The sequence below is a fragment of the Rhinolophus hipposideros genome (genome assembly GCF_964194185.1).
Source record: "Rhinolophus hipposideros genome assembly, chromosome: 19".
Lineage (NCBI taxonomy): Eukaryota > Metazoa > Chordata > Mammalia > Chiroptera > Rhinolophidae > Rhinolophus > Rhinolophus hipposideros.
This window is the reverse complement of record NC_138065.1, coordinates 47,411,439-47,435,780: the sequence shown is the minus strand read 5'-3', so window position 1 is coordinate 47,435,780 and position 24,342 is coordinate 47,411,439. Positions and strand designations below refer to the sequence as shown.

Here is a 24,342-nt window from a genome sequence, read left to right as displayed (position 1 = left end):
CATATGGACATTTTATTGTGCTTCGCTTTATTGCGCTTCACAGGTGTTGCATTTTTTTGCAAATTGAAGGCGAAACCCTCTGCCAGCAAAAAGATTACAACTTGCTTTATTGCAATAGTCGCTTTTTGGTGTTCTGGAACCAAACCTGCAGCAATATATCCAAGGTATGCCTATAATAGCATTTCAGGAGTGGGGGCGGGAGGGGCTTTTATTGCAATAGTGAGATAACTAAAAAAACATATGGATACATTCCAAACAGATGAAAGATCTAAATTTTACATGTAAAAATGAAGCCATATGAGTTCTAGAAGACATGGATAGAACTCTAACCTAAGAGTGTGGAAAAACTACTGTATGTGACTTAAAACCTAGAAGTAATAAGGCTAAAAATTGATAATTTTAACTATATAATGAATGTTTACATGGCAAAAACCCCACAATAACCAAAAACATATCAAGAGGATTGCAAAATTGTGAACTTAAAAATGAAAAGATGCTCATCTTGTTCAGAAGAGAAATAATAAAAACATACTGTTACTCACCTTTTATTGGAAAAACTTCTGAAGTTTAACATACTGGTTGTTTAGGATATGGGGAAATACACATATGGCAGTAGAACGAAAAAGTTAAGATTGAAACTTGTATAGAAAGGTAGTTGGTAATCTGTACCAGAATTATACATGTATTTGCCCTGTGACTCACTATTCTACTAGGCTTTCCACAAAGATAACACTGGCAAAACTTGGAATGATACATACAAAAGATCAGAACAGCCAAATGTCAGTTACTAGGGGCCTAGCTGAGTAAACTTGTATGTCCACACAGGGAGTACTCTTGTCACAGAAGAAGTTGTTTCTGTATCAAGTTGTGTGCTGTACAGTGACCACCGGAACACTGCTTGTGGGGCGTGAAATACCTTAGTGTTAGGGTGCAAATGTGGACACACAAACGTGTATTTGCACACACATTTCAAAAAGTAACTGGAAGAGTAAACCCAAAACGAAGAAAATCTACAAGTTCATAATGACAGTGAAAAATCATTTGTTACCTTGGAAATTGCTAGAGCACCAACTCATTTACTCTGAAAATTGATAGAAAATCATGATTTATCTGCTCATTTTGTAAGAAATGTATTTCAGAGAAATAAATTGTTCATAAAAGAAAGTTCCTTATAGAAAAATTCCAGCTAATACAGAAAAATGGTGGCATTTAGAACATCACCATCACAATCCTTAATGATAGGTGACAGGTTAAATGGTGAACTTGAAATGCAGGGATCAGGCTGAACCCACTGATCAAGCATCACTAAAAGTTAGACCAGCTGTGCGCCTTCTGATGTGATGTTACAGAGTACACAGCATTGGGAACATTCATTCCTCAAAGATGGGACCTGAATCTAGTCAAGCCTTTGGATGTAGCAGCCAGTTTATAGGGACAGAGGAGTAAGTTAAAGGACTCATGAAGAAAGAAACAGCCAAATGTTGGACATTCTACAGGACAAAACTAGTGACATGACTTCAACAAATGAATGACAAGGAAAAGGACTGACACGCATAGCAACCAAATTCACGCATCATGCTTGGACCCTGATTCATACAAAGGAAGGGGGCGGGGTACTATCAGTGATATGCCGGAAATCAGCAAATTTCCTTTGTACAGTTCTAATTTGGTGACCATTAGTTTCTAGTTGGGATTAGCTGGAGCGCTCCAGTTTGTAAGCTATAATTTAAATTTAGGAAATATGAATCCAAGGTATACCGTAATTCCCTCTCATAACTGCCTCCACTGGAGTTCCTGACTCTGCTTTCCAGCTGCTCACTAGACTTCTCTGTTGGGATGACATCGGCATCTCAGACATTGCATGAAAAACTTGAACTTTCATATCTTGTTTCCTCTAAGCCCTCAATCCCCCCGCCCATATTTTCTCGAAGTTGCCTTCTACCATCTTATCTAGACAACCTTACCAGGATCCCAGAGAGGCCTCTTTATCTCTTAGATATAAGCAGTCTCTAAGTCTTGCCCAATTTTCTCTCCTAAATAATACTTTTAAAATATGCTTTCATCTCCTTTGGTGACATCACTAAGTGCAGGTCCTTGTCTTCCTGAATAATTAAGACATCCTAACCGGTTATCCTGCTTGTTGCCTTTTCCTCTCCTGGCCATCTAGCACACAGCTGTCAGTCAAGGGTACAGCAAGCAGATGTCATTCCTCAAAACTCTTCTCCAACAGCTGGTATTTAAATTCAGTCAACTTCACATATATGATATCTCCCATGATATGGCCCTTGTCTTGGCTTCATATTTCTAATATATTGAAGTGCCTATAGTTTCAGTTTGCTTCCACTGTTCTCTGCAAAGAACCTCCTCATTCCTTGCCTCCTGATCTAAGTGCAGGTGTCAGCTCCACTACTTGCCGGATGTCAATAGGTGCTTCCATACTACTATGTGGACGTTTTTATCACTGGGCTGATCACAGTCACTGCGTGAGACAACCTTTTGCTACCTTGACTCATTTCTGTACAGGTGACAAACATGAATACAGAGAATATACACTATTCCAACAGAACTTTTCCTCGGGATAGATGTTTTCTGGGGCTTCGTTCTAAGGGCCCTTGAAGATGGAACAAGAAAACAATGGTTCTGCCTTTTTAGCTGTCACAAAGAAGCTGAGCATTAGTGAGATAATTCAGACACTCGCTCTACCTTTCAGTGTATTGTTTCTCTAACAATGAAGTAATAGTAAAGCTGACTGCAGGTCTGGGAAGCCGTTACACATTGCTCTAGGTGAGCTCCACGCCCCTCAGCTGGATTAAACCACGGTAATACTGCTTGATGAAATAATGGCCTTAAAAATACAAGAACCCTTACATGTTGCTAAAAGATTAAACTTAAAAAGGCAAGCATACAGAGTATATTTTCACAGGAAGTATTTATTACTCTGCACCGTGCATAGGAACACTAAGTCCAACAGAAAAGATAATTCACTGACAGCCAGAATTCACCAACAAAATGAAACATCTAAATTTAAAAGTAATTTATAGACATGTCTCTGGTAGACCAAACTCCTATACTGGACCCCTATTAAAACTATGTTTTTGTCTATTAGAAAAGTCTCTGGTCAGAAACGGTTTGCCTGCAAGCTCTGTAGGTTCTGGAGCTGATTACCATATTGCTCGCTGAACTCCAGACATTTGGCCATGGTCGGCTAAGTGACGGAAGACGATACGACTAAGTCTCCAACGCCGCTTCACACCACGTGGACGGGATGTCATAACACATCGATTTCTGATTCTAACAGGACAGCTGTCCCGGGGAAGGGCAGCAATTTCGTCATCAGCCACTTCCTAAGGGAAATCACAACATCAGTGCTTAGAGGAAGAGAACAATGGGCTAGATTCATGAATGTAGCCAGTTTGGCCAAAGAACCCTGGACATGGTAGTGAACCTGAACTTCTAAGTAGAAACAAACAGACCGGAAAAATGACAAATGTTTGACATGCCCCAATATGATTTTCTAAAATTTAATTGAAACGTAACAGAAATACGAGAATCCACAAACCATAAGTGTGAAGTTCAGTGAATCTTCACAAACAACATACCAGTGTAACCAGCAACTAGATGAAAAAACGCTATCAGCACCCCAGAGCCTGCCTGTGCCTTCTGTCAGGCACTGACGTCCTGGCTACCACCACAGATTAGTTTTCCTTGTTTTGAATTTTATAGAAACGTAACCATAGAGGATGCATTCCTTTTTACCCATTTCTGTTGGGCTACTTCCATTCAACATGCTTGTGAGATTCATCCATACTGTTGCATGTGTCACAATGTTTATTCTCATTGGTGGTATATTTTCATTGTACCGTGATTCATTTATCCATTCTACAGTCGATGGACATCTGGGTAGTTCATAGTTTTGAGCTACTATGGATAGGGCTGCTACATACGTTATTGTTTAAGTCATTTGGAAAATATGTGAATGCATTTCTGTTTCCCCATATGATTTTTCCTCTGCTTCATTGAGATATAATTGACATAACATTATGTAAGTTTAAGGTGTGCATTGTGATGATTTGATATGTGGACATACTGCAAAATAATTACCACAATTAGGTTAGTTAACATCGCCCCCCTTTTTTTGTGGTGAGAACATTTACGATTTATTCTCTTAGCAAGTTTCAAGTATATATAATAACACAGTATTGTTAACTATAGTCACCATGATGGTGTACGTTAGATTCCCAGAATTTATTCATCTTGTAACTGGAAGTTTGCATACTTTGACCAACATATCCCCACTTCCCTGACCCCGCCTCTAATAGCCACCGTTCTGTTTCAATGAGTTCTGCTTATTTAGATCCCACATACAAGATTACAGTATTCGTCTTTCTCTGACTTATTTCACTTAGCATAATGCCCTGAAGGTATCCATGTTATAGCAAAAGGCAGGATTTCCTTCTGTTTTATGGCTAGTGTTGCATTGTGTGTGTGTGTATAGTATCATATTTTCTTTGAACATCACATTCATCCCCTGATGGAAACTTAGGTTGTTTCCATATCTTGGCTCTTGTGAATAACGCTACAATGAAGATGGGTGCAGATATCTCTTCTATCTTTATATAGTGATTTCATTTCCTTTAGATACATACTCAGAAGTAGAAGTGCTGGATAATACATGGTAGCTCTATTTTTAATTTTTTGAGGAAGCTCCATACTGTTTTCCATAGTGGTTGTATCAGTTTACATTCCCACCAACAATGCATGTACCTATTGGCCATTTGTATGTCTTTTTTGGAAAAATGTCTATTCAGTTTCTCTGCACATTTCTTTTTGGAATAATTTTTTGAAATTAAAGTATAGTTAACAGTATTGTATTAGTTTCAGGTGTACAACATAGTGATTCGACATGTATGTACCTTATGATGCCACAGTAAGTCTAGTAACTGTCACCACATACGGTTATTATGACAGAATTGACTATATTACCTGTATCCCTGTCCATTTTTAAATCTGATTGTTTTCCTGTTGAGTTGCATGAGTTCCTTACACGTTTTGCATATTAACGCCTTATTAAATACATGGTTTGCACATATTTTTTCCCATTCTGTAGGTTGCCTTTTCTTGTTGTTTTGCTGTGGGGAGCTTTTTGGTTTGATTTAGTCCCACTTGTTTATTTTTGGTTTTTTGCTTGTGCTTTTGGTGTCATATCTAAAAAATTGAAAAAGGAGCTTTTTCCTTATGTTTTCTTATAGAAGTTTTATATTTTCAGGTCTTTTAAGTCTTTAACCCATTTAAAATTAATTTTTGTGAGTAGTATAAGATATGGGTCCAATTTCATTCTTTTGCATGTGAATATTCAGTTTCTGCAACACCATTTATTGAAGAAACTATCCTTTCCCCCACTGAGTATTTTTGGCTCCCTTGTTAAAAATGTTTGACCATATATGTGTGAGTTTATTTCTGGGTTCTTGATTATCTTTTTATGCCAGTACCATACTATTTTGATTATTATAGCTTTGTAATAGTTTGAAATCAGGAAGTGTGATGCCTCCAGCTTTGTTGTTTTTTCTTAAGATTGATTTGGAGTCTTTTGAAGTTCCCTATGAATGTTAGGATTATTCTATTTCTGTGAAAACTGCCGTTGGAATTTTGTTAGATTATACAGGATCTATAAATGGCTTTGTGTAGTACTGCCATTTTAACTATTAATTTTCTGACCTATGAACTTAGGATATCTTTTTATTTATGTCTTCTTCAATTTCTTTTATCAATGTCTTACAGTTTTCTTTCACCTCCTTAAATGTATTCCTAGGTATTTTATTGGTTTTGATGCTATTTTAAATGGTATTGTTTTCTTTCTTTTGCAGACAATTTGTTAGTATATACAAATGCAACTGAATTCTTTATGTTGATTTTGTATCCTGCAACTTGACTGAATTCATTGATTAGTTCAACAGTTTTTTGGTGGAGTCTTTTAAGATTTTCTATATATAAGGTCATATCATCTGAAAACAGTTTTACTCTTTCCTTTCTGATTTGTATGCCTTTTTCTTCATTTTCTTGCCTGATTGCTCTGGCTAGTACTTCCACTACCATGTTGAATAGGAGTGGCGAGAGGGGGTAACTTTGTCTTGTTCCTGATCTTAGCGGAAGAGCTTTCAACCTTTAACTGTTGAGTATGATGTTAGCTGTGTGTTATTATGTTGAGGTGTGTTCTTTCTCTACCCAATTGGTTGAGAGTTTTTAATCATGAAAGGATGATGAATTTTGTCAAATGCCTTTTCTGCATCTGTTAAGAAGACCATATAATTTTTATCTTTCATTCTATTAATATGGTGTATCACATTATTGACTTGCATATGTTAAACCAACCTTGCACCCCAGGGATGAATCCCACTTGATCATGGTGTATGATCCTTTTAATGTGCCATTGAATTTGGTTGGCTAGTATTTTGTTGAGAACATTTGCATTATGTTCATCAAGGATATTGGCTTATAGCTTTCTTGCAATGTCTTTATCTGGCTTTGGTATCAGGGTAATTTTGGCCTCATAAAATGAATTTGGGAGTGTCCCTTCCTCTTCAACTTTTTGGAAAAGTTTGAGAAGGTTTGGTGTTAATTCTTCTTTAAATGTTTGGTAAGTTGTGTATTTCTAGTACTTTATTCATTTCTTCGAGGTTATCCAATTTGTTGACATGTAATTATTCATATAATTCTCTTAATGATTCTTTGAATTTCTGACATATCAGTTATAATATTTCCTCTTTCATTTCTGGTTTTCTTTTTTTGAGTCGTCTCTTTTTACTTTGTTAGTCTAGCTAAAGTTTTGTCAATTTTGTTTATTTTTTCAAAAAATCAGTTCACAGTTGCATTGATCTTTGGTTAAAGACAAAGTATTTGGTCTCTATTTCATATATTTCTGCTCTTACCTTTGTTACTTCCTTTCTTCAGCTAACTTTGAGCTTAGTTTACTCTTCTTTTTCTAGTTCTTTGAGGTGTAAAGTTAGGTTATTTCCCAAATGATTTTTGAATCATGAAACTATGAAACTTCTGGGCCGAAGATGAGTAGGAGGAAATATGGTTGAGATGAGGAGGAACAGTAAGATCCCACAGAGCTTTGACATCTGTGGTAAAGATTCTGAGTGATGGAGAATCAAAGATGAGTGATCAGATGAGATTTACATATTTAAAAGACCATTTATGATGTAAAGAATGAATCTGGTAGGGGCAAAAGTGGTTGAGGGGAGAGAAAAGATTACTGCAGTAGTCTGTGCCTTGGTTTTGTCAGTTGAGATTTATTGTTATGTATATGCTTAAAAGCGTGTGTGTGTGTGTGTGTGTGTGTGTGTGTATTCACTTTAATCCGACAAGTGTGACTGACCCTATGCTAGACTGGTGGAAGCAAAATAATTAATATATTAAAAATACATAAATGAGAAAATGCATATAAAAGCCACTAAATTAACAAACTATTAAGCATTAAGAATAGTTCCTGATCTCCAAAACCTTATTCATGTGTTGCTATTATGAAATACTTAGAGAATTATATCAAACAACACAATTAAGTCAATGAATAGGAGACACTAAGTACTGTAGGAGGAACTGGAGAGGAAAAATGACCAGGCTGGAAGAGTAAAGTAGTTTCATGGAGGGAGACCTAAAGAATAGCTGCAAATTATTTATTTATGGATGTACATACTATGTATGAGTATGTATGTATGTGTGTGTGTGTGTACATGTGTGTGTACACACACACAGCTCTCCTTGTTCCCAAAAATATTTAAGGCAGTTGACAATGAGGAAATTGGGACAGAGGGAAAATGAGACAAAAGTATGTGCTGTGAAAGCCTGTAAGTTGGTTAGAACTGGGACATAAATTTGACTTGTAACCTACTTGGGGGCAACATAGAGCTAGGATCAGGTCCCAGGATTCAAAGTCTCTGCACAACTACTGCTAGTTCTCATATCAGACGTTTCTTCTGGGGGTCTTCATAAGCAGTGTCCTCCACAACACCTTGAGCTGAGAAGGCCACTTCTTATTCCCTAAATATAGGCAAGGACCTTGATGCATTGTGGTAAAAGCCATAGGAGAGTGGTCCAGGGCACTCTGTTTTCTCGTTTGGCTTAATCTGGATCCATAGTAACGAATGGCCTGCATATTATTCTGCCAACTTCTACAAATGATACTTTGTTTTTACTCTGAGCTTTTGATAAGTTGTTGAGTGGCCTGAGTTTGAGTTACTGCCTGATGAGACTCTTGAATGCAGAATTCTATATCACCAGTTACCTGCAGGCCCTTATGCTTCAGGAAGCAAAACAGGGTTGACATCCTTTTATTCGAGTTAAGGAGTCTGCTAAGAAAGTCAACCGCAATTGAAAGCCTCCTCAGCACACACAGGTGGGTGGGCAGAGGAGCTCAGTCAGGCAGGCTAGGCATGGCGCTGGGTGAGGAACACGAGGCCCCACACATCAGCAAAGCCTCCCCTGCCCTGAGCACTGAAAGGCTGAGATGAAGTGGGGGAGAGCTGAGCTCAAAATTAGTGCACAAAATTTCTGTGTGGTTACCATGCTCAGTACTTGGTACCTTACCCAGTACTTTGTCAGGAACACCTGATCAAATGTTAAAAGGCTTGTTAGGAATGAATAGTTCTCTTTAAACTGAAACTCACTGAATCAGTTTCAAGGGTATTCATTTGTGTTGACTGGGAGTGTTTGATCATTCTCCAGAAACTACTGATAGTAAGCCACAACAAACAGTATCAAAAGCGATCTGATAGGAGTTAATAATCTTGGGTAGATAGGGACTTAATTAGCTAACCTGAAGTTGTTTTGGCAAAATGGTATTCTTCCTGAGTGAATTGATCCGTAGCCTCTCATCAGCGTATTCATAGGCCATTTTCCGTCTCTTCACATCACGCAACATTTTCCAGTCTACATAGTAACCTCGAACTTGACCTGAAGCTGATGAAGGAACCATCTAAAAGAGACAAGGTTCAAGTGATGGATAGTAAGATTCCAGCTCTGTCATTGTTGTCATCCTGCGGTCCTCTTTTAGTCACTACTTAAGACCAACGTTTTTTTAGTCATTTTGGATCACTTTAATAATTTTTGATAATATACTTCTTAATTCAGAATAGATAACTGTTATGGATGTACATTAAGCCCAAATGGTGGGAATTAATACACCGCCAATAATGTTAGAAGGGGAAATATTTTCTGAGATTTTTTAATATAATTCTATTTGACCTTTACTTAGACTAATAGTCATGTGATTCAAAATTCAAAAAAGTAGAAAAAGACATACAGTGTTTTCCTCCCACCTCATCCCGCACCTGCCCAGTGACTTTTATGTCCACCTCCAAAAGTGTCCACGGTTACTAGTTTCTTCCAGGGATTTTTGTGTATACAGATACATGTATATACTCCGTCCCATGCTTCATCCTTCACCCCTTTATTTGCATTTGAAAATAAATCTTGGAGATCGTTTATATCCACATGTTAAAAAGCATCCTTCTTTAGGTTACATACCTTTCAACTGTGTGGATGTGATGCGTTCAGGAGATACTGTCTCAGAATATAGCACCTTGGCATACTGACTATTGCAAGCAAAAGAAATTTGAAAAATGGCAGGCAGGTGCAGACAGGACTGCTTCAGGACTTTCCCCTGAAGCAGGTCCTAAGACCCTCAGCGTGGGGTGGGGGGGTGAGTCCTTATCTCTGAATTGCGGTCCTTATCTCTGAAGGCAGGGACACAGAGAACAACGTGAACCAGCCGGCCTTGCTGAGTCTCCCCTAGTCTCCCCTTAGCTTATACCCTTTGGCCGATCCCATTCTCCTATGACTCTCCACTCCTTATCAAACTTAGCATAAAAATACTTACCTTTAACTGCTTCTTTAGGTCTTCAATTCTTTTTGAAGGCCCCCGTGTCATGTAAAACATAAATGTGTATGTTTTTCTCCTGTTAATCTGTCTTTTGTTACAGGGGCCCCAGCTAAGAACTTAGAGGGGGAGAAGGAAATGTTTTTCCTTCCCACAGATGCATCATAATTTAATCTGCAACCTACTGGTGAGCAGCTAGACCATCCCTCACCATTTATCGTTACAAACAATGCTGCAGGGAATAACATTTCAGACGTATTCTGTGTATCAGCAGGGTAAATTCTTGGAAACAGAATTGCAGGGTCAGAGGGTACTCTGAAATTATCATTGACCTAATATTTCTTAGCATGAGTTGTCCAATAATAAGACAGTAGGCTCCTTATTGTCACACGTTTCCATGGTGACAGTCTCCAGTTCTGGCTGACAGGATAGGCAGAGAGTGTATAGGCCACTAGATACTCAAGTACCTCCCAAACCAAAGCAAACATTACGTTAATTAAATTGCAGCTACAGAAAATAATGACTTCTGATAACAGCTGTTTATAGAAGAAATACATGTAAAGCATTATACAGAATATAAAACTCAAAATTGGAATATTATACTAGAAAGTCAACAGTTTTTCAATCAATTAACAAGATAAACACAGCACCTTCAGTGCTAAAGTCTCATGGGGAAATACAATAATTCTACAGTTACCTTTCGGAAATAAGACAAACATGACTGGAATTTCAATATTGATTTGACACATGACTGAGTCAAATGAAGACCATGGTCACCATGGCTGGAAATAAGTGTCATTAGATAAAGGACTTCAGCAAGGCTTTGAATAACTGACAAATTTTGATACAGTTGGGGGATAGGGGAGGGAAGAGAAGGTGAAGTTTATCCAAACCAAGGAAATGAACAAGATATAAGATCAGGGGAGATCATTCTTCCTAAATTCATGTTGAGGGGTAATATGAGGTTTGCTTCTACCTATGAAACTGAAAGTTAAGGAGACTTAGAAAGCAAACATTTTTTCCTTCAGTTCTTTTTCAAACTATTCCTAATCAACTTCCTCTCTACCATTTCCTAACAGGTTTCTTCTATTTATTAAAAAAAACAAACAACTTTATTTTTTGTGTAACTTTTTTCTTGACTATAAAAGCAGTATTTTAAAATACACTTTTAAAATATATTGGTCCATTATATTATTTCTTCTGTGAATGTTTTATATTCTTTGCCCACATTTCTATTGTCAGTATTTTCTCATCAGTTTGTAACAGTGCTTTTGTATATTCAGATGGCCGCCTATTCTGTTTTGTACACATGCTATCCTGCCCCTCATTCCTCTTCACCTCCTAAAACTCTTCCATTGGGCCCTTTCAGCTCATGGTCTACTACCATCAAAATCTCCTAACTCCTCAATTTCTTCTCTTGATAATCTCCTTCAGATTTTTGCTCTAGTTGAATTTTGATTCCCTCCTGAGAGTTTCTCCTTTATCTCTTTTTTCTCCCACAACGGGGGCAGAGGTGGGTAGGGGTGGGTATTCCCCCTACCCCTACCCACCAAGGTGGGTATTCCTTGTTCTTCACTGCAGTTTGCAGACCTTCCTTCCGTCCTGAAAGTAAGTTTTGATTCATGCTGTCGGTTATACCTCCCACCACCCCTCCCTGACAGCCCCTGCCACTCCCTTTCATTTTTCAGTGAATTTAGATCGTGGCTCACTGTCACTTTCCAATATTCTTCCTGTCTTAATTCCTGGTGATCTCAATATACATGAAGTTAGACACTGATCTTTCCATTCCTTGAACTCCTCCAGTGATTTTCATCTTCCACTCTTTTTCACCTATTCACTTCCATGCACTAGGACTTTTTATTACCAGTAAGTGGTCATTATTTATCAAGTGGTCATTATATTTATATAGTAAGTGGTAAAAATTAATAATTTCTATTATCTCAGTTTTGTGTATCTCATTCTCTATCACTTGTTTCTAGCTCGCACCTTCCAACACCCCAATTAGCAACCCCTTTGGGACGTTTAATCCATTGATCCTGCCAGCTTTTCACTGTCTCTCAGCTTTTGAATTCCTGTCTCCCCTTAACCCAGCCTGAATTCCGTGGTCCGTAAATACAATGTTGACTTTCGTACACCCTCAACTCCCTGGCAACTCTCACTTCACCACACTTGCTCCATTTCTTGCCACTGTTCTTCCTGTGTACTCCTGACTATTTCACACTATCTCCTCTCTTTCCTTAAACCCCTGCTCCCATATCCTCACACTCAGCTGATGACTTCACTGGTTCTTTAATTATGAAATTAGAAGCAGTCAGAAGGAAATTTCCATGAACTCCCACTACTGCATCTGCACCCGCTTACCAGCACCCGTAGTCATGTGCTCTTCATCCCCTCCTGTAATTAAAGATATGCTCTGTCCACTATAGTAGCTACTGAGTACACATGGCCAATGAGCACTTGAAATTAACTAGGGCAACTGGAAAACGTAATTCCTAATGTTATTTATTTTAAAAAATCTAGACTGAAGCAATGTAAACATTAAACAACTTTATTGTTTTGGTAGGACTACTGTTTCCATTTTAATGGTTGGAAAATTTAACATCCGAATTGAGCTGTTCCCTAAGTGTAAAATACAAACTGGATTTTGACTATCTAGCATGAAAAAGAGAATGTAAATATCTCATAAGTCCTTTTTATAGATTGTGTTAAAATATTTTGAATACACTTAGTTAAATATTTTATTAAAATTAATTTCATATTTTTAAAACTTTGACGCGCTACCAAAAACTTTTAAATTACACATGTGGTTGGCATTATATTTCTGTTGGACAAGACTACTACAGATGAAGTGCCTGTGTTCCTAAGACCAAAGGATCGCACGTGAGACCCATCACCTCTTGCCGACACTAGGAGGAGCTCCAGAGATTGTTTCCTCTTGTACACCCTCAATTTTTCCCACTCTACAAATCTTTCCCTTTACCACAAAAACATGCAGTTACTTTGGTCATGTTAAAACACACCCACACCACCCACTACTCCCCCAGCTACTGACCCATTTTTCTGCCTCCCTTTGCGGCAAAATATCAATGTTTTGTCTACTAGCCTCCAATTTCTTTGCTCCCATTCTCTTTTGAGCGCCTTTGAAAGCGCGTGGTGATCAAGGTCCTAACAGCTTTCCACCCTGCTAAACCCAACAGCCAGGTCTCAGCCCTCATTTTAATTGACCTGTCACCTCTGAGGACAGAGTCTACCGCTCCCTGCTCCTTGAAATTCTGTCGTCGCCTGCTTCCGGGCCACCACACTCCCTTGGCTTTCCTCCTCCCTCGCTGAGCTCCTTCCAGTCTGCTTTGCTCCCCTCTTAACGTTGGAGTCCCTGGGGCCTCAATCCTTGGACCCTTTCTCTTCTCCACTTACTACTTCCTTATAAGCCGGAGTCAATTTGCAGCTTTTAATGCTCGTCTGCCAAACGTTTCCGAGTAACAGACTACACGGGCAGTCGATGTGCATGGGCAGCTCGGGCCGCCCTTCCCCGAATCAAGCCGCAAGAGGAAAGTGAGCGGAGGGAACCCCTGGGACGTGTCCGCACTGGGCGATACAGACGGCAGAGCAGTGAGGGAGCCGCGATTTGGGGGTGCAGCCGGGGAGGGAGAGGCGTGGGGACCGGGGCGCTGGCCTGACCTGCCGGACGGTCCGCAGCAGCGAGCACAGCATGGAGGTCGCCATGTTGTCCTCCGCAGTCGTCAAACCACCGCAACTTTATTGACACTGCGGAGCACACAGACGCGTAGGGGCGGAGTCTGGGCCGCAGGGGGCGGGGCCTGGCGGCTGGCGGGCCCTGCGACTGCGGGAAGGAGGATCTGCGTGCTCCCAGTATGTAAACGGAATGTGGGCAAATTGCAAACCTGGGAGCGCATCGTCGTCACTGATGGGCCGTCAGCATCTTCTCCCTTACTGCTCCCTTTACGTCCGGCTTGCACACTGTTAAGCTACCTCCGATCCTACCCACCTCCTTTCCTTCCGCCCCCGCCCCCCACCTTCTAGTTCGTCGCCACCAATCTCTCTTACCCTGAGTCGTTCTTGGTCTCGTTCAACCTGCTCTCCTTCATATCATCTCCTTTCAGTTTAGGGTGCTGCTTGCCACAAACTTGGAATTATTGCCAACTCCTCTGTTGTCCCTCCTGTCAATTTGGCCAATTGCTCCTTTCCACTGTAATGGTGATAATGATTATGTTGACGATGGCGATGGCAAAGATAGTTCCCATATATGTCTAGGGTAGCTATGTGTTGTTTTCAATGTATACTGTATCGGAGGGGGAGCATTGCCACTTAAAAGCTGCTGATTTCAGTCTGTAGTATAGGCAACTTTTAGGTCATCTTCATAGAGATGTTCTTGGTCTGGAATGAACCCTGTGAGGGGCCCATTTCCCTTGTATGGATGTAAGGCAAGTGCCACCACCCACCTTCTGGTCGACGGCTATCCAGGAGAATATATTAGCTTAGCAAAGACCTGTGTCTTAGATGTGTTGATATCTGAAGTGAGATGTTCATGTGCTATTTCCACTGTTGAGCCTTCTGGGAAGAGAAGCTGAATGCAGACTCTTTTCTTTAGGGGTTCAATTTGATTGGACATGGACTGGGGAGGGAATGACTGAGGCAGCTGGCGAGAAAGGGCAGCATACGTCCCTGTCGTGATAAAATCAGAAAATTCCTGGACCAGTGTCAGGGACATCTAATTCTAGCCCATGCAATGCCTTTCTCTCCCTTCCCATGTTACAGGTCATCTGCTGTAATTATCTCACGAAATGGGTGAAATGCACGGCTTTGTGCACAGTGGCCTTTTTTGTTAGTCACTTTCCAAAAAATTGTTGTAAAATACACATAACAAAATTTACCATCTTAATCATTTTTAAGTGTACAGTTCAGTGGCATTAAGTACATTCGCATTGTGGTATAACCATCACCACCATCCATCTCCAGAACTCTTTATCTTCCCAAACTGAAACTATGTACCCAGTAAACAATAACTTCCCATTTCTCTGCACCCCCAGGCCCTGGCAATCTAAAAATATAAATATATAAATAAGTAAGATTTGAGGAAGGTAGAAAGCTATGAAAGTTTTGAGAAAAAACAAAACAAAAAACTAATAGTCTTGCCTTACCAGATATTAAAATGCCATATGTTGTAAAGCATGACTGAACTAGTTTGGTACTGGTGCCAAAATCAACAAGCAGGTAAATTAACTAGAATAGATAAGCCAGAAAGAAAACCCCGGTATAATTATAATTTGGTTGTATATTAAAGGAAGCATAAAAAAATAATTGAACAAGTGGTATTGGAATAACTATTTAAAGATTTGGGGAAAATGTTTTTTTTTAAAAAAACTTTTATTTAAGTGTGTTTTTCCAGGACTCATCAGCTCCAAGTCAAGTAGTTGTTTCAATCTAGTTGTCGAGGGTGCAGCTCACAGGGGCCCATGTGGGGATCGAACTGGCAACTTCGTTGTTAAGAGCACTGCTTTAACCAACTGAGCTAACCAGCTGCCCGGAAAATGTTTTAATTATATTTTTACCTCTTGCCATTTATCAAAATAAATTTTAGATAGATTAGAGATAAATGTTAATAAGCCTTAATAAAGATGAATACGTTTTTAAACTCAAATCCCAGTAAACAATTCTCAGAATGTCTAAAAACATTTCAAGTATTCAACCTCACTATTTTCCAATGGAATGCAAATTAAAACAATGACACAATTTAATCTAGCAAAGTAACAAAGGTTTTTTAAAAATCCAGTTTCTTATGGGTTTGGAGAACTGGGTAATTTCATATTCTAGTGGTAGAAATATAAATTGGCATAATTTGTCTATAAAGCACTTGCCAAGAGTCTTTTCAAAATGTTTTATCTTTTGGCCCAGTCATGCCACTTTTAGGAATCTAGTCCAAGGAAATACTGAGAAACTCTAAAGTGTATATACAAAGACACTTAACATGAGGTAATTTAAAATAAGAACAAATAAAAGTCTAACAATAAAGGGAGAGTTAAATGAATTCAGCAATAATGTGTTGTTATTCTTGTTTTAAAAATCTGTGGGGGGGTTCCAAAATTTTAAATACCGTGTTTCCCCAAAAATAAGACCTAGCCGAACCATCAGCTGTAATGCATCTTTTGGAGCAAAAATTAATATAAGACCTGGTATTATATTTTATTATTATATTATATTATATTATATTATATTACATTCTAGTCTATTACTATATTATATACTGTGTCTTATATTAAAATAAGACCGGGTCTTATATTAATTTTTGCTCCAAAAGATGCGTTAGATCTGATGATCTAGCTAGGTCTTATTTTCGGGGAAACACAGTATATATATTTATAGATACAGGCATAGGTATGGGTTATATAGATAAAAGATTAAAATGAAATAAATGCTTAGAGTAATAGGTGAGTGAGCAGATTACTTGTTAATTTTATGTTCTTTAAATTTTTCTAATTTCCCTATAATTTACACATTTTAGTTTTAGATTCACAAACATGTTGAAGTTGATTTAAAAATATTAACCTGTTCTTGTTTTTATGCCTCTGTTATTATACCCAAAATATCTGTAAAATGTTTCTCAAGGGGCATGAAGAAAGGAGTCCCGCTGTGGCCCCTGTCCTCGGGAACAGGCGTAGTCAGAACCCTAGACAGAGCTGAAGAAACTGAGAACTCAGGACGCTTGTGTCCTTCATACCTAGTACTTGGTCATTCACTCCCACTTGGGGCTTTATTTCTCAGACTCCTCTGTGTCTACCATCAAATAAGTTGATAAGTCGTTGTTTCTTTGGCACCTAGTCTATATACTTCATACAGTATCGGTCCTTTCCTTAACTTTTGTTGTTGTTTTTTAAGATGATTAATTAATCATTCCTTTTTATGATCTTGTAAATTACAGGGCTCCTCTGGCTGCCCTTGGAGTCACACCGTAGAATATTTACTTGGTGTGTGATCGCTAGAATCAGGCCCAGGCTGACTCAGCAGCTTCCTGGGACCTGACCGCTGTCCCCACTTGGCTCTTGCACAACCTTACAAACACGTGGGTTTCCCCAGGAGGGGCCTCCAGGGCCGGCCTCCCATATATGGAGGGCTGGATATGGTTTCACTCAAAAGTGCTAGACTTCTGGGGCTTGTGTGCGGTCAGCTATGAGAGGCACTACAAACAGGAGGGAGGGAGGAGTGTAGGAAAAAAACATGTGGAAGGAGAAAGGCACTGAGACAGACACACGCATGCATGCACGCACACACATGCATTTCTACCCTGGCTCTGAACTGCTGTGTATGGGTCGTCTGACTTCATTAAACACCACCAGCTGAGTAGTAACCCTCTTGGAGTAGCAGCTTGGCCATGGAGTGTGGGGGGTGGCCTTAGCACTTAATTCTGGAAGTGTCCCACCCACCCCTTCCTGGGAGTCTCCTCCTGGAGCCATTGCTGTGCACGACTTGAACACAAAGTGGCAGTAATATAGCACATCTGAGCTCCAAAGCCTGCCGGGCCCTCCTTGCCCTGTTCCCACACAGGCCGGATGCAAACTGGAAACACACACTTATCCTCCAAATAAGATGACATGTAGACACATTACCTATCATCAGGTCGGACGTGTGTTTGCGACTGAGTTTGCCTCCTTTGCAGCAGTGACAGGCGGGACAGACTACACGATTTATAGGGTTTCGTGCAAAATGAAAATGTAGGGCCCCTTGTTCAAAAATCAGGAAAAAGTTGCTGTTAAAAATAATAAACTACAAGAGCTGAGCTGAAGTGCAGTGAGACAGTTCCTTGGACTTATCTCAGGCACATCTCCCTTCTTCCTGGGAGGTTCTCTGAGGTGACATGGACACCTGCGGACCCAGAGGCCTGCCGGCACTCACATGTGAGGCTGCCTAGTGCAGGGCGGTGGGTACCCGTGGGGACACCGCAAACCAGTGGGTGATGGAAGCCTATGGCTCCACAAAGGTCTCGGGGATACGGAGTCATCACCATAGTAGGGCCTCCTCATTTTGCTTTGTCCCTTCTCGTTCTACTGCCCTGATACCCCTCTTCCCTGGGGTCGTTGCTCAAATCTCCTACCTGCTCGTAAACCTGTGTCTTTGATTCTACTTTTGCGGGTGGTGAGGGAGTTGTGGGGGAACTCAGGCTAAGACTAAAACATCCCATCCAACACCTCCAGGTGGTGTTGATTCTACTTTGAATTGTCTTTGAACTTTCTGTGTTCCTACTCCTGCCCCTGTAAGTCAGACCCTCTTCACCTCTTGCCCGAACTAGTGTTAACTGGATTCCTAATTACTCTTTTGCCCTTTTGCCTCCCCCTCCCTTTTTTTTTTAACTTAACCCATCACCTCCCCGGAGAAAACATCCATCCTTTTCTGCTGCTAGACTGAACTTTCTAAAACACAACAACTACTTACTTTGTCCCTTAGTGCAATCAAACTCTGCAGCGCCATTTCCCATACCCCCCCAAACCACTCCAGCCACCCTGCATTGCCCAACTTCCAAGGTTCCCCTCGGTCCTTCTGCCTCATGAAGACTTTGTTTCAGGCAACCTTTCCATTCATTTTGGTTGGTTCATGAAATGCCTAATTGAATGCCTGGTGGCACGTAGTAGTTTCTGCCATCGGAGGGGGTATAAAGCAGGCGACAAGAAGGATGATGGGTGGAGGAGACACTACAAATGACTGGGGTTAGTTCGCAGAATAGGTCCCATGTCAAAACGACCCGCCCCAGTTGAGGGGCCTGGAAACACTTTTCCACTAGGCTGAACCACAGCAGGGTTTGGGTGGGGAGACAGGAGTGTTTGCTTTTGCAGAATGTGAAATCTTGTAGGAAATTAAGGTTCTGACGGGAGGAGGGAGGGCGACTCTCACAATTAAGTTCACCAACTTGTTACAACAATGTTGCTAGCCTTTTTTTGATATCACAGGGATTGTTCATTATGAATTTGTACCAACTGGACAAATAGTTAACCAAGTTTACTGTTTGGAAGTGCTGAAAAGGCAGCGTGAGTAAGTTAGACGACCTGAACTTTTCGCCAACAATTCATGGCTCTTGCATCACGACAATGCAGCAGCTCACACAGCACTGTCTGTGAGGGAGTTTTTAGCCAGTAAACAAGTAACTATTTGAACACCCTCCCTACTCACCTGATCTGGCCCCAGTGACTTCTTTCTTTATCTGAAGATAAATGAAATATTGAAAGGAAGACACTCTGATGACATTCAGGACATCAAGGGTAATACGATGACAGCTCTGATGGCCATTCCAGAAAAAGAGTTCCAAAATTGCTTTGAAGGGTGGACTAGGCACTGGCATTGGTGCATAGCTTCCCAAGGGGAGTACTTCGAAGGTGATCATAGTGACATTCAGCAGTGAGGTACGGAGCACTTTTTCTAGGATGAGTTCACGAACTTAATTGTCCAACCTCATATAAAAGCATTTTTGTCTTTACATGAATCATAAAGACTGATGTCCAAATAAAGGCAACCCAATTGGCATTTTGCACATTTTAAATTAGTACCAGTGGATAAGTTATTCAATTTCGAGTTTCCATTCCTGACTCACAAAAGTATGTTACATTTTTTTCCCCAGCAGTTTCAAGGACATGCTTGCATATTTGTTTTGATTTGTGGCACATAATATTCATACAAAGAGGCTTTTCTTTTCTGAGTCTCATTATCCATCCACGCTTTCAGTATCTTCCTGACCTGAGGACTCTGAAGGGTTACTTTCCCACCGGCCTAGTTCCACCTGCAGGCCTCTGGATACAGGGCACAGGCTGGACTGCCCAGGGGCACTGGGCCTGATGTCCAGCCACTCTTTTTCCGTGGCTCACTGCTGCATTACTTTTCTTAAATTCTGCTATGACTCAGAGATGTCCAGTAAGTTGGCGCCGGAGATAGAAGACGTGGTTTGGCATAATCTTGTTTAACCAGTGAGGCATAGCTCAGCAGATAATTCTCAACCCCTCTATCCAGGTCCCAGGGTTATCCTCCCAGCCATGGCCTTGTGTGCAAAAGCATGTACTATCAACTCCTCTTTCAATCTTTGTTCAACCTACCTCCTTCCTTTCAGGCTAATTCCCAGTTCTAAGGACCGGGTTTCCTTTTCCTCACTGTCCTCACTGCCTGTGGCTGCCTAACAAATTGCCACAAACTGGGGGACTTAAAACATAGAAATTTATTCTCCCATAGCTCTGGAGGCCAGAAATCCAAAGTCAAGGTGTCAGCAGGGCCACGCTCCCTCCAAACGCCCTCGGGAGGACCCTTTCTTGCCTTTTCTGGCTACTGGTGGCTCCTGGCATTCCTTGGCTGTGGCCTCACCTTTCCAGTCTCTGATCCCATCGTCATGGCCTTCTCCCACGTGTGTGTCTGTTCTTTTCCATCTCCTTTAAGAATACTCTCCTTCGAATTCAGGCCCTTCTAATCGAGGATGATCTCATCACAACCCTTAGGTTAATTACATCTACAAAGACCCTATTTTCAAATAAGATCGTATTCTGAGGTTGTGGGTGAACATGAATTTGGGTGGGGGGCACTATTCAACCGACTACACTCATCTACTTCAACTTAACCAAGACTGCATTGCCAGCACCTCTGCTTCTTACGCCACCTGCTCCACCTCCTTTTTCTGTTCTCACCTCTCTATTTGACTCCATTAGAAGTGACTCATAAGTTGTGTGCTCGAGACTCGGCCATCCTGATTTTCTACAGAGAAATACAAAGGCGAGCGTATATTAGAATTTCTCATAGGAGGAGGTCAAAGTCAGACAGGTGGGACTGGTATATTCACATACAATACTTCCAATGTTGTTCTTGGTTGGCATGTTCCCCAAGCTGTCCTTGCACGCTCACCACAGAAGTCTACCAAACAATGTTTGCCGTCATCAGAAGTGTCTAGACGCTGATGGTAACCACTCTGAGCACCGCTTGTAATTGCAGAAGTCAAACGTGACTTGTATTAAACTCTTGTTATCAGTGTATATTGAGTATTACAATTAATAGCTTTTTCTTATATAGTTTTTGAGCTATATATATCTATATCTCTATATCTATCTATCTATAGTGTTTTTATTAATTTCCCCAACTTATTTGAAAGTTTCTAAGACAAAGTGTTGTTTTCAACTTACTACCCAAGTTCCGAGCTGAGTGTCTGGTACGTAGTAGGTGTTCATAAATGGTTCAAACTCGCACCTTTGACCACGCCAGTCTGAATGGGAAAGGACTGGACTGGCACAGAATTCTCTCTTCATTGCTTATGGAGTTTTCCTTCAAGCCCAACCTGCTGGCCTACTATTTTAGAAAAGAGTACACTTCTGCCTCTCCCTCCCCAAGCCTGGCAAAGACCGGGCACATATGCTAATGGAGGTAACTAGAGGACCCTAAGTTTCCTCCACAGGACGATGGGAGAGTGAAGGGCTTTGCTGGGCCTCTCTGAAATAGTGGTAAAGCCTGTGTCTTTCCCCCTTGGTAAGAACATGAGGCCAGAGCAAAGGTTTGGCCTCTGTATACCTAGGATCAAGTATGTTTTCCCGGCACAGAGCCAACAAATCCCAGATGCTGATGACAGTGCTTATTCATCTGGCTAAAACCCAAGCACATACCATCACTGCTATCCCCTGAATGTCCAGGACAGCCTCGCCTGCTACCTTGAGAGACAAGGACCCCCAGGGATCCCTGGCCTTCTGGGATACCAGGCCTTCTGGATCCCAGGCGTCCCGCCTCAGTGCAGTTCCAGGAGAAACACAGCACTCTCTTTGCCCCACGGCCTCTGTGCCCAAGGCCTGGGCGCTTGTGATTGTGAAAAGGATTCTGTTGCTCTCTCTCCTCTGCGGCTTTTTGGGTACCTCCCTCTCCTCTTACCAGAGGGAAATCTGTACTTACTCTGAGGTTTGGACTGACTCAGTGCCCTCTCCTCCAGCTGCCTGTAGCTCCCTCCAAAACCAAACAAAATGTTTCGTGTGGTTTCAGGAATGAGGTCACACCTATTTCTTGGTGTCCTCAATAGATTTTCATTTGGGGGAATTGATAGGAAAGCAGCTTTTTCTTTCTTTCACATCATTTCCCCCTTTTTCTTTCTCCTCTTCCTAGTTTTTCTGAATTCCACACCAGAAGAAAAGGCAGAATGTTAGCAATTTAGCTGAAATGCATTGCTTTGGGGAGCTGTGGGCATGGGAATATCAGAGCCATAAGTTAGTGGGACTCGAGGGTAGAAAACCTCTGCAAAGCCACAGGGTGAGTCCTGATGATGCCAGCACAAGGCACAGGTCCCCTTTTCTGGAGAAGATACGTGGTCAGGTGACTCTGTAGGTCATCATCCAGTAGCCCCAGAGCAACTGTAAGTGTCCTATGTCTGTGGTCGGGGCAGTCACTTTACATTCCATGTCTGTCCAAGACCCCCCTCCACGGTTTTCTCCCAGAAACCCAAAGATCCTTAAATTCTATCCCATCCCCCTCCTCCAGGCTAAGTTATGTTAGAATAAGACAAATGTTCCTGGATACACCTTTACTTCTGCTGAGTTTCTCAGTGGTCCATCATATTAGGTGAACTTGAACTTTGTCCTGATTTGTTTTAGAAAATGAAATGAAAATTATGCTTCTAGATGTTTTTTCCATTCTCTGTTCTTTGCTATATAAATAGCTCCTGCACTCTTGTGTGATTCGCTAGTTGTTTCCTGTCTTGTCTGACTGAGAGAAGGAGTCCTGTCAGGACGCCTGGATTTCTCAGGACGCACAGCTCGTAGTCGGCATTCGGCCCTCCTAGGTGCCTTTGCATCGAGTAAGTTTCTGGATTGAGTTTGACTTGCGGGACGTCTGCTTTCAGTGTTCCATTTGGGGTTTTGGTTTTTTCTTCCTTGGCTGTAATGCATAGTGAATAAGCACCCTCGACTTCTCTGCTCAGGGAAGAGAAGAGAGAAGGAAAGTACAGTGGTAACTACCTAAGTCACTGCATCTGCATAGGAGGCGCGCTGTAGTGTCATTCGTATCCCGTAAAGCACTGAGAAGCTAATGTACATTCCCTGAAAGATACATGAGGTGTGTAAACTACCATTAATTCATTCACTTCTTTCATAGACCCGCCAGGGTGATGCTTTGTTAGTGTTGAGTCCCTTTTCTACAGGGAATGCTGGTCTGTCTTTCCCTCTAGGAATGGAAACCCCACCAGGGCAACAATGATGACGATTTATTCAATTCTAGACCCTCGTCTCTTGGAACAGTCCCTCTCACACAGTATGCATTCAATAAGTGTTTGAATGAATGGAGTTCGGTTACATTTGGTGATACCTTACAGATTATGGTAATCAGCAAAGTAGCGATTAGACTTGTCCTCTCATTCATGTTAAGTCTGTCCTTGAGGTTTGACGTCAGGCCAGGGGTCTCCCACTCTGATTTGATCTGGGATTCTGTAAAAAACCTCAGCCTCTTCCTTTCGGTTACCACAGAGGTCTGCTTCTGGAAGACGGGGAGCATTTGCAGTAATGAAGGGAAAGGGTGACTCAGTAGGAAAAGCTGATGTGGTGAAGGAGAGAGCAGGCCCGCACACGTGGGTCCCTCACTGCAGCATCCATGTGAGTGTGCCGGGTGTCCACAGCTACCACCGGGGCCTTTTACAGGGTTCTCTTTCCCCCTTTTGCTTTGTTTGGTTGCCCTTCACCCCTCTGTAGTGATAGGTTGCGCTCCGCTTCATGTTGGTTTTCACACCGGGGACAGTCAGAGAGGATGGGTACCGCCTCGTCCATTGTTGATGATACTATTCCGATTACATCAGGGCCAGACCGTTCCTCCGAGGGCAGCAGACCGGTCTAGCTCATCTCCCAGCCAAGTCTCTGCAGCTACTGGCTTTGTTAGTGGCTGGAACCTTAGGGCTTTCCGAAAGCAGCCTCACCATGTGTGTCTGCAAAGTGTTTCTGTCGAGCACAGTCTCATGCAGACGTTTGGCGGCACACTGCCAGGACAGCCATCTTTGCTGCTCTTGCCCTCAGCCTGAATGGCCGTTGCTCTTTGTAGCCCACACAGATGGGCATGTCCTCCTGTGGCATGCACGCTCCCTACTACATGCCACCCACCAAGGTATCTGCTGAGGTGTCTTCCTGTACACCAGGTTCACATACTCAGCAGCCACCCCACGCCTTCTACAAAGACCCACCTCATGTCCGTCTCCCTCTGTGGTTATGTTTAGCCTGATCCTACACTTGTAATTGTTTCTGAAGCGTAGCTTTAAGCCTCTCCCCAAACCACAGTGGTATGGCAGAAGGTGAGGCCGCCAGGGTTTATATAAAAGTTATGATTCCTGGCTTCCCCTGCCCCAGGCCATTTTTCTCCTGGAACATTGTGATGCAAAGGAGGACAGACATTTTCCTGCGCTTTTTTGATTTTTCCTTCTGGAACATAAAGGAACACGTGGTTCGTGTGGCGCCAAGGCTGTGTAACAGAGG

The 24,342-nt window shown here is 41.6% G+C and overlaps 1 protein-coding gene across 3 annotated transcripts; it reads right to left on the bottom strand.

Annotated features, from left to right (window-relative positions):
• Positions 1–6: 6 nt before the first annotated feature.
• Positions 7–13,647, bottom strand: MRPS14 (mitochondrial ribosomal protein S14). Of its 3 annotated transcripts, XM_081024843.1 has the most exons (4): positions 13,556–13,592; positions 9,526–9,593; positions 8,816–8,974; positions 534–3,344 (listed from the first exon to the last, which is right to left on the bottom strand). In XM_081024843.1, exons 3-4 carry the CDS (start codon positions 8,972–8,974, stop codon positions 3,162–3,164), a joined length of 342 nt encoding a protein of 113 aa, XP_080880969.1. In that variant the 5' UTR covers positions 9,526–9,593; positions 13,556–13,592; the 3' UTR covers positions 534–3,161. The 3 variants fall into 3 exon arrangements, with proteins under 3 accessions (XP_080880968.1, XP_080880969.1, XP_080880967.1); XM_081024842.1 differs by lacking the exon at positions 9,526–9,593 and having other exon boundaries at positions 7–3,344; positions 13,556–13,647; XM_081024841.1 differs by lacking the exons at positions 9,526–9,593; positions 13,556–13,592 and adding an exon at positions 9,878–10,066.
• Positions 13,648–24,342: the final 10,695 nt, after the last annotated feature.

What these genes read in the sequence shown, in the direction of transcription:
- MRPS14 (XM_081024841.1), bottom strand. Translation starts at nt 9,937, where the DNA reads ATGTTTTACATGACACGGGGGCCTTCAAAAAGAATTGAAGACCTAAAG. An exon ending in ACCTAAAGAAGCAGTTAAAG is followed by an intron (nt 8,975 to 9,877) that starts GTAAGTATTTTT and finishes TGTCTCTTTTAG; the next exon opens with ATGGTTCCTTCATCAGCTTC. An exon ending in TTTTGCCAAAACAACTTCAG is followed by an intron (nt 3,345 to 8,815) that starts GTTAGCTAATTA and finishes GATTTCCCTTAG; the next exon opens with GAAGTGGCTGATGACGAAAT.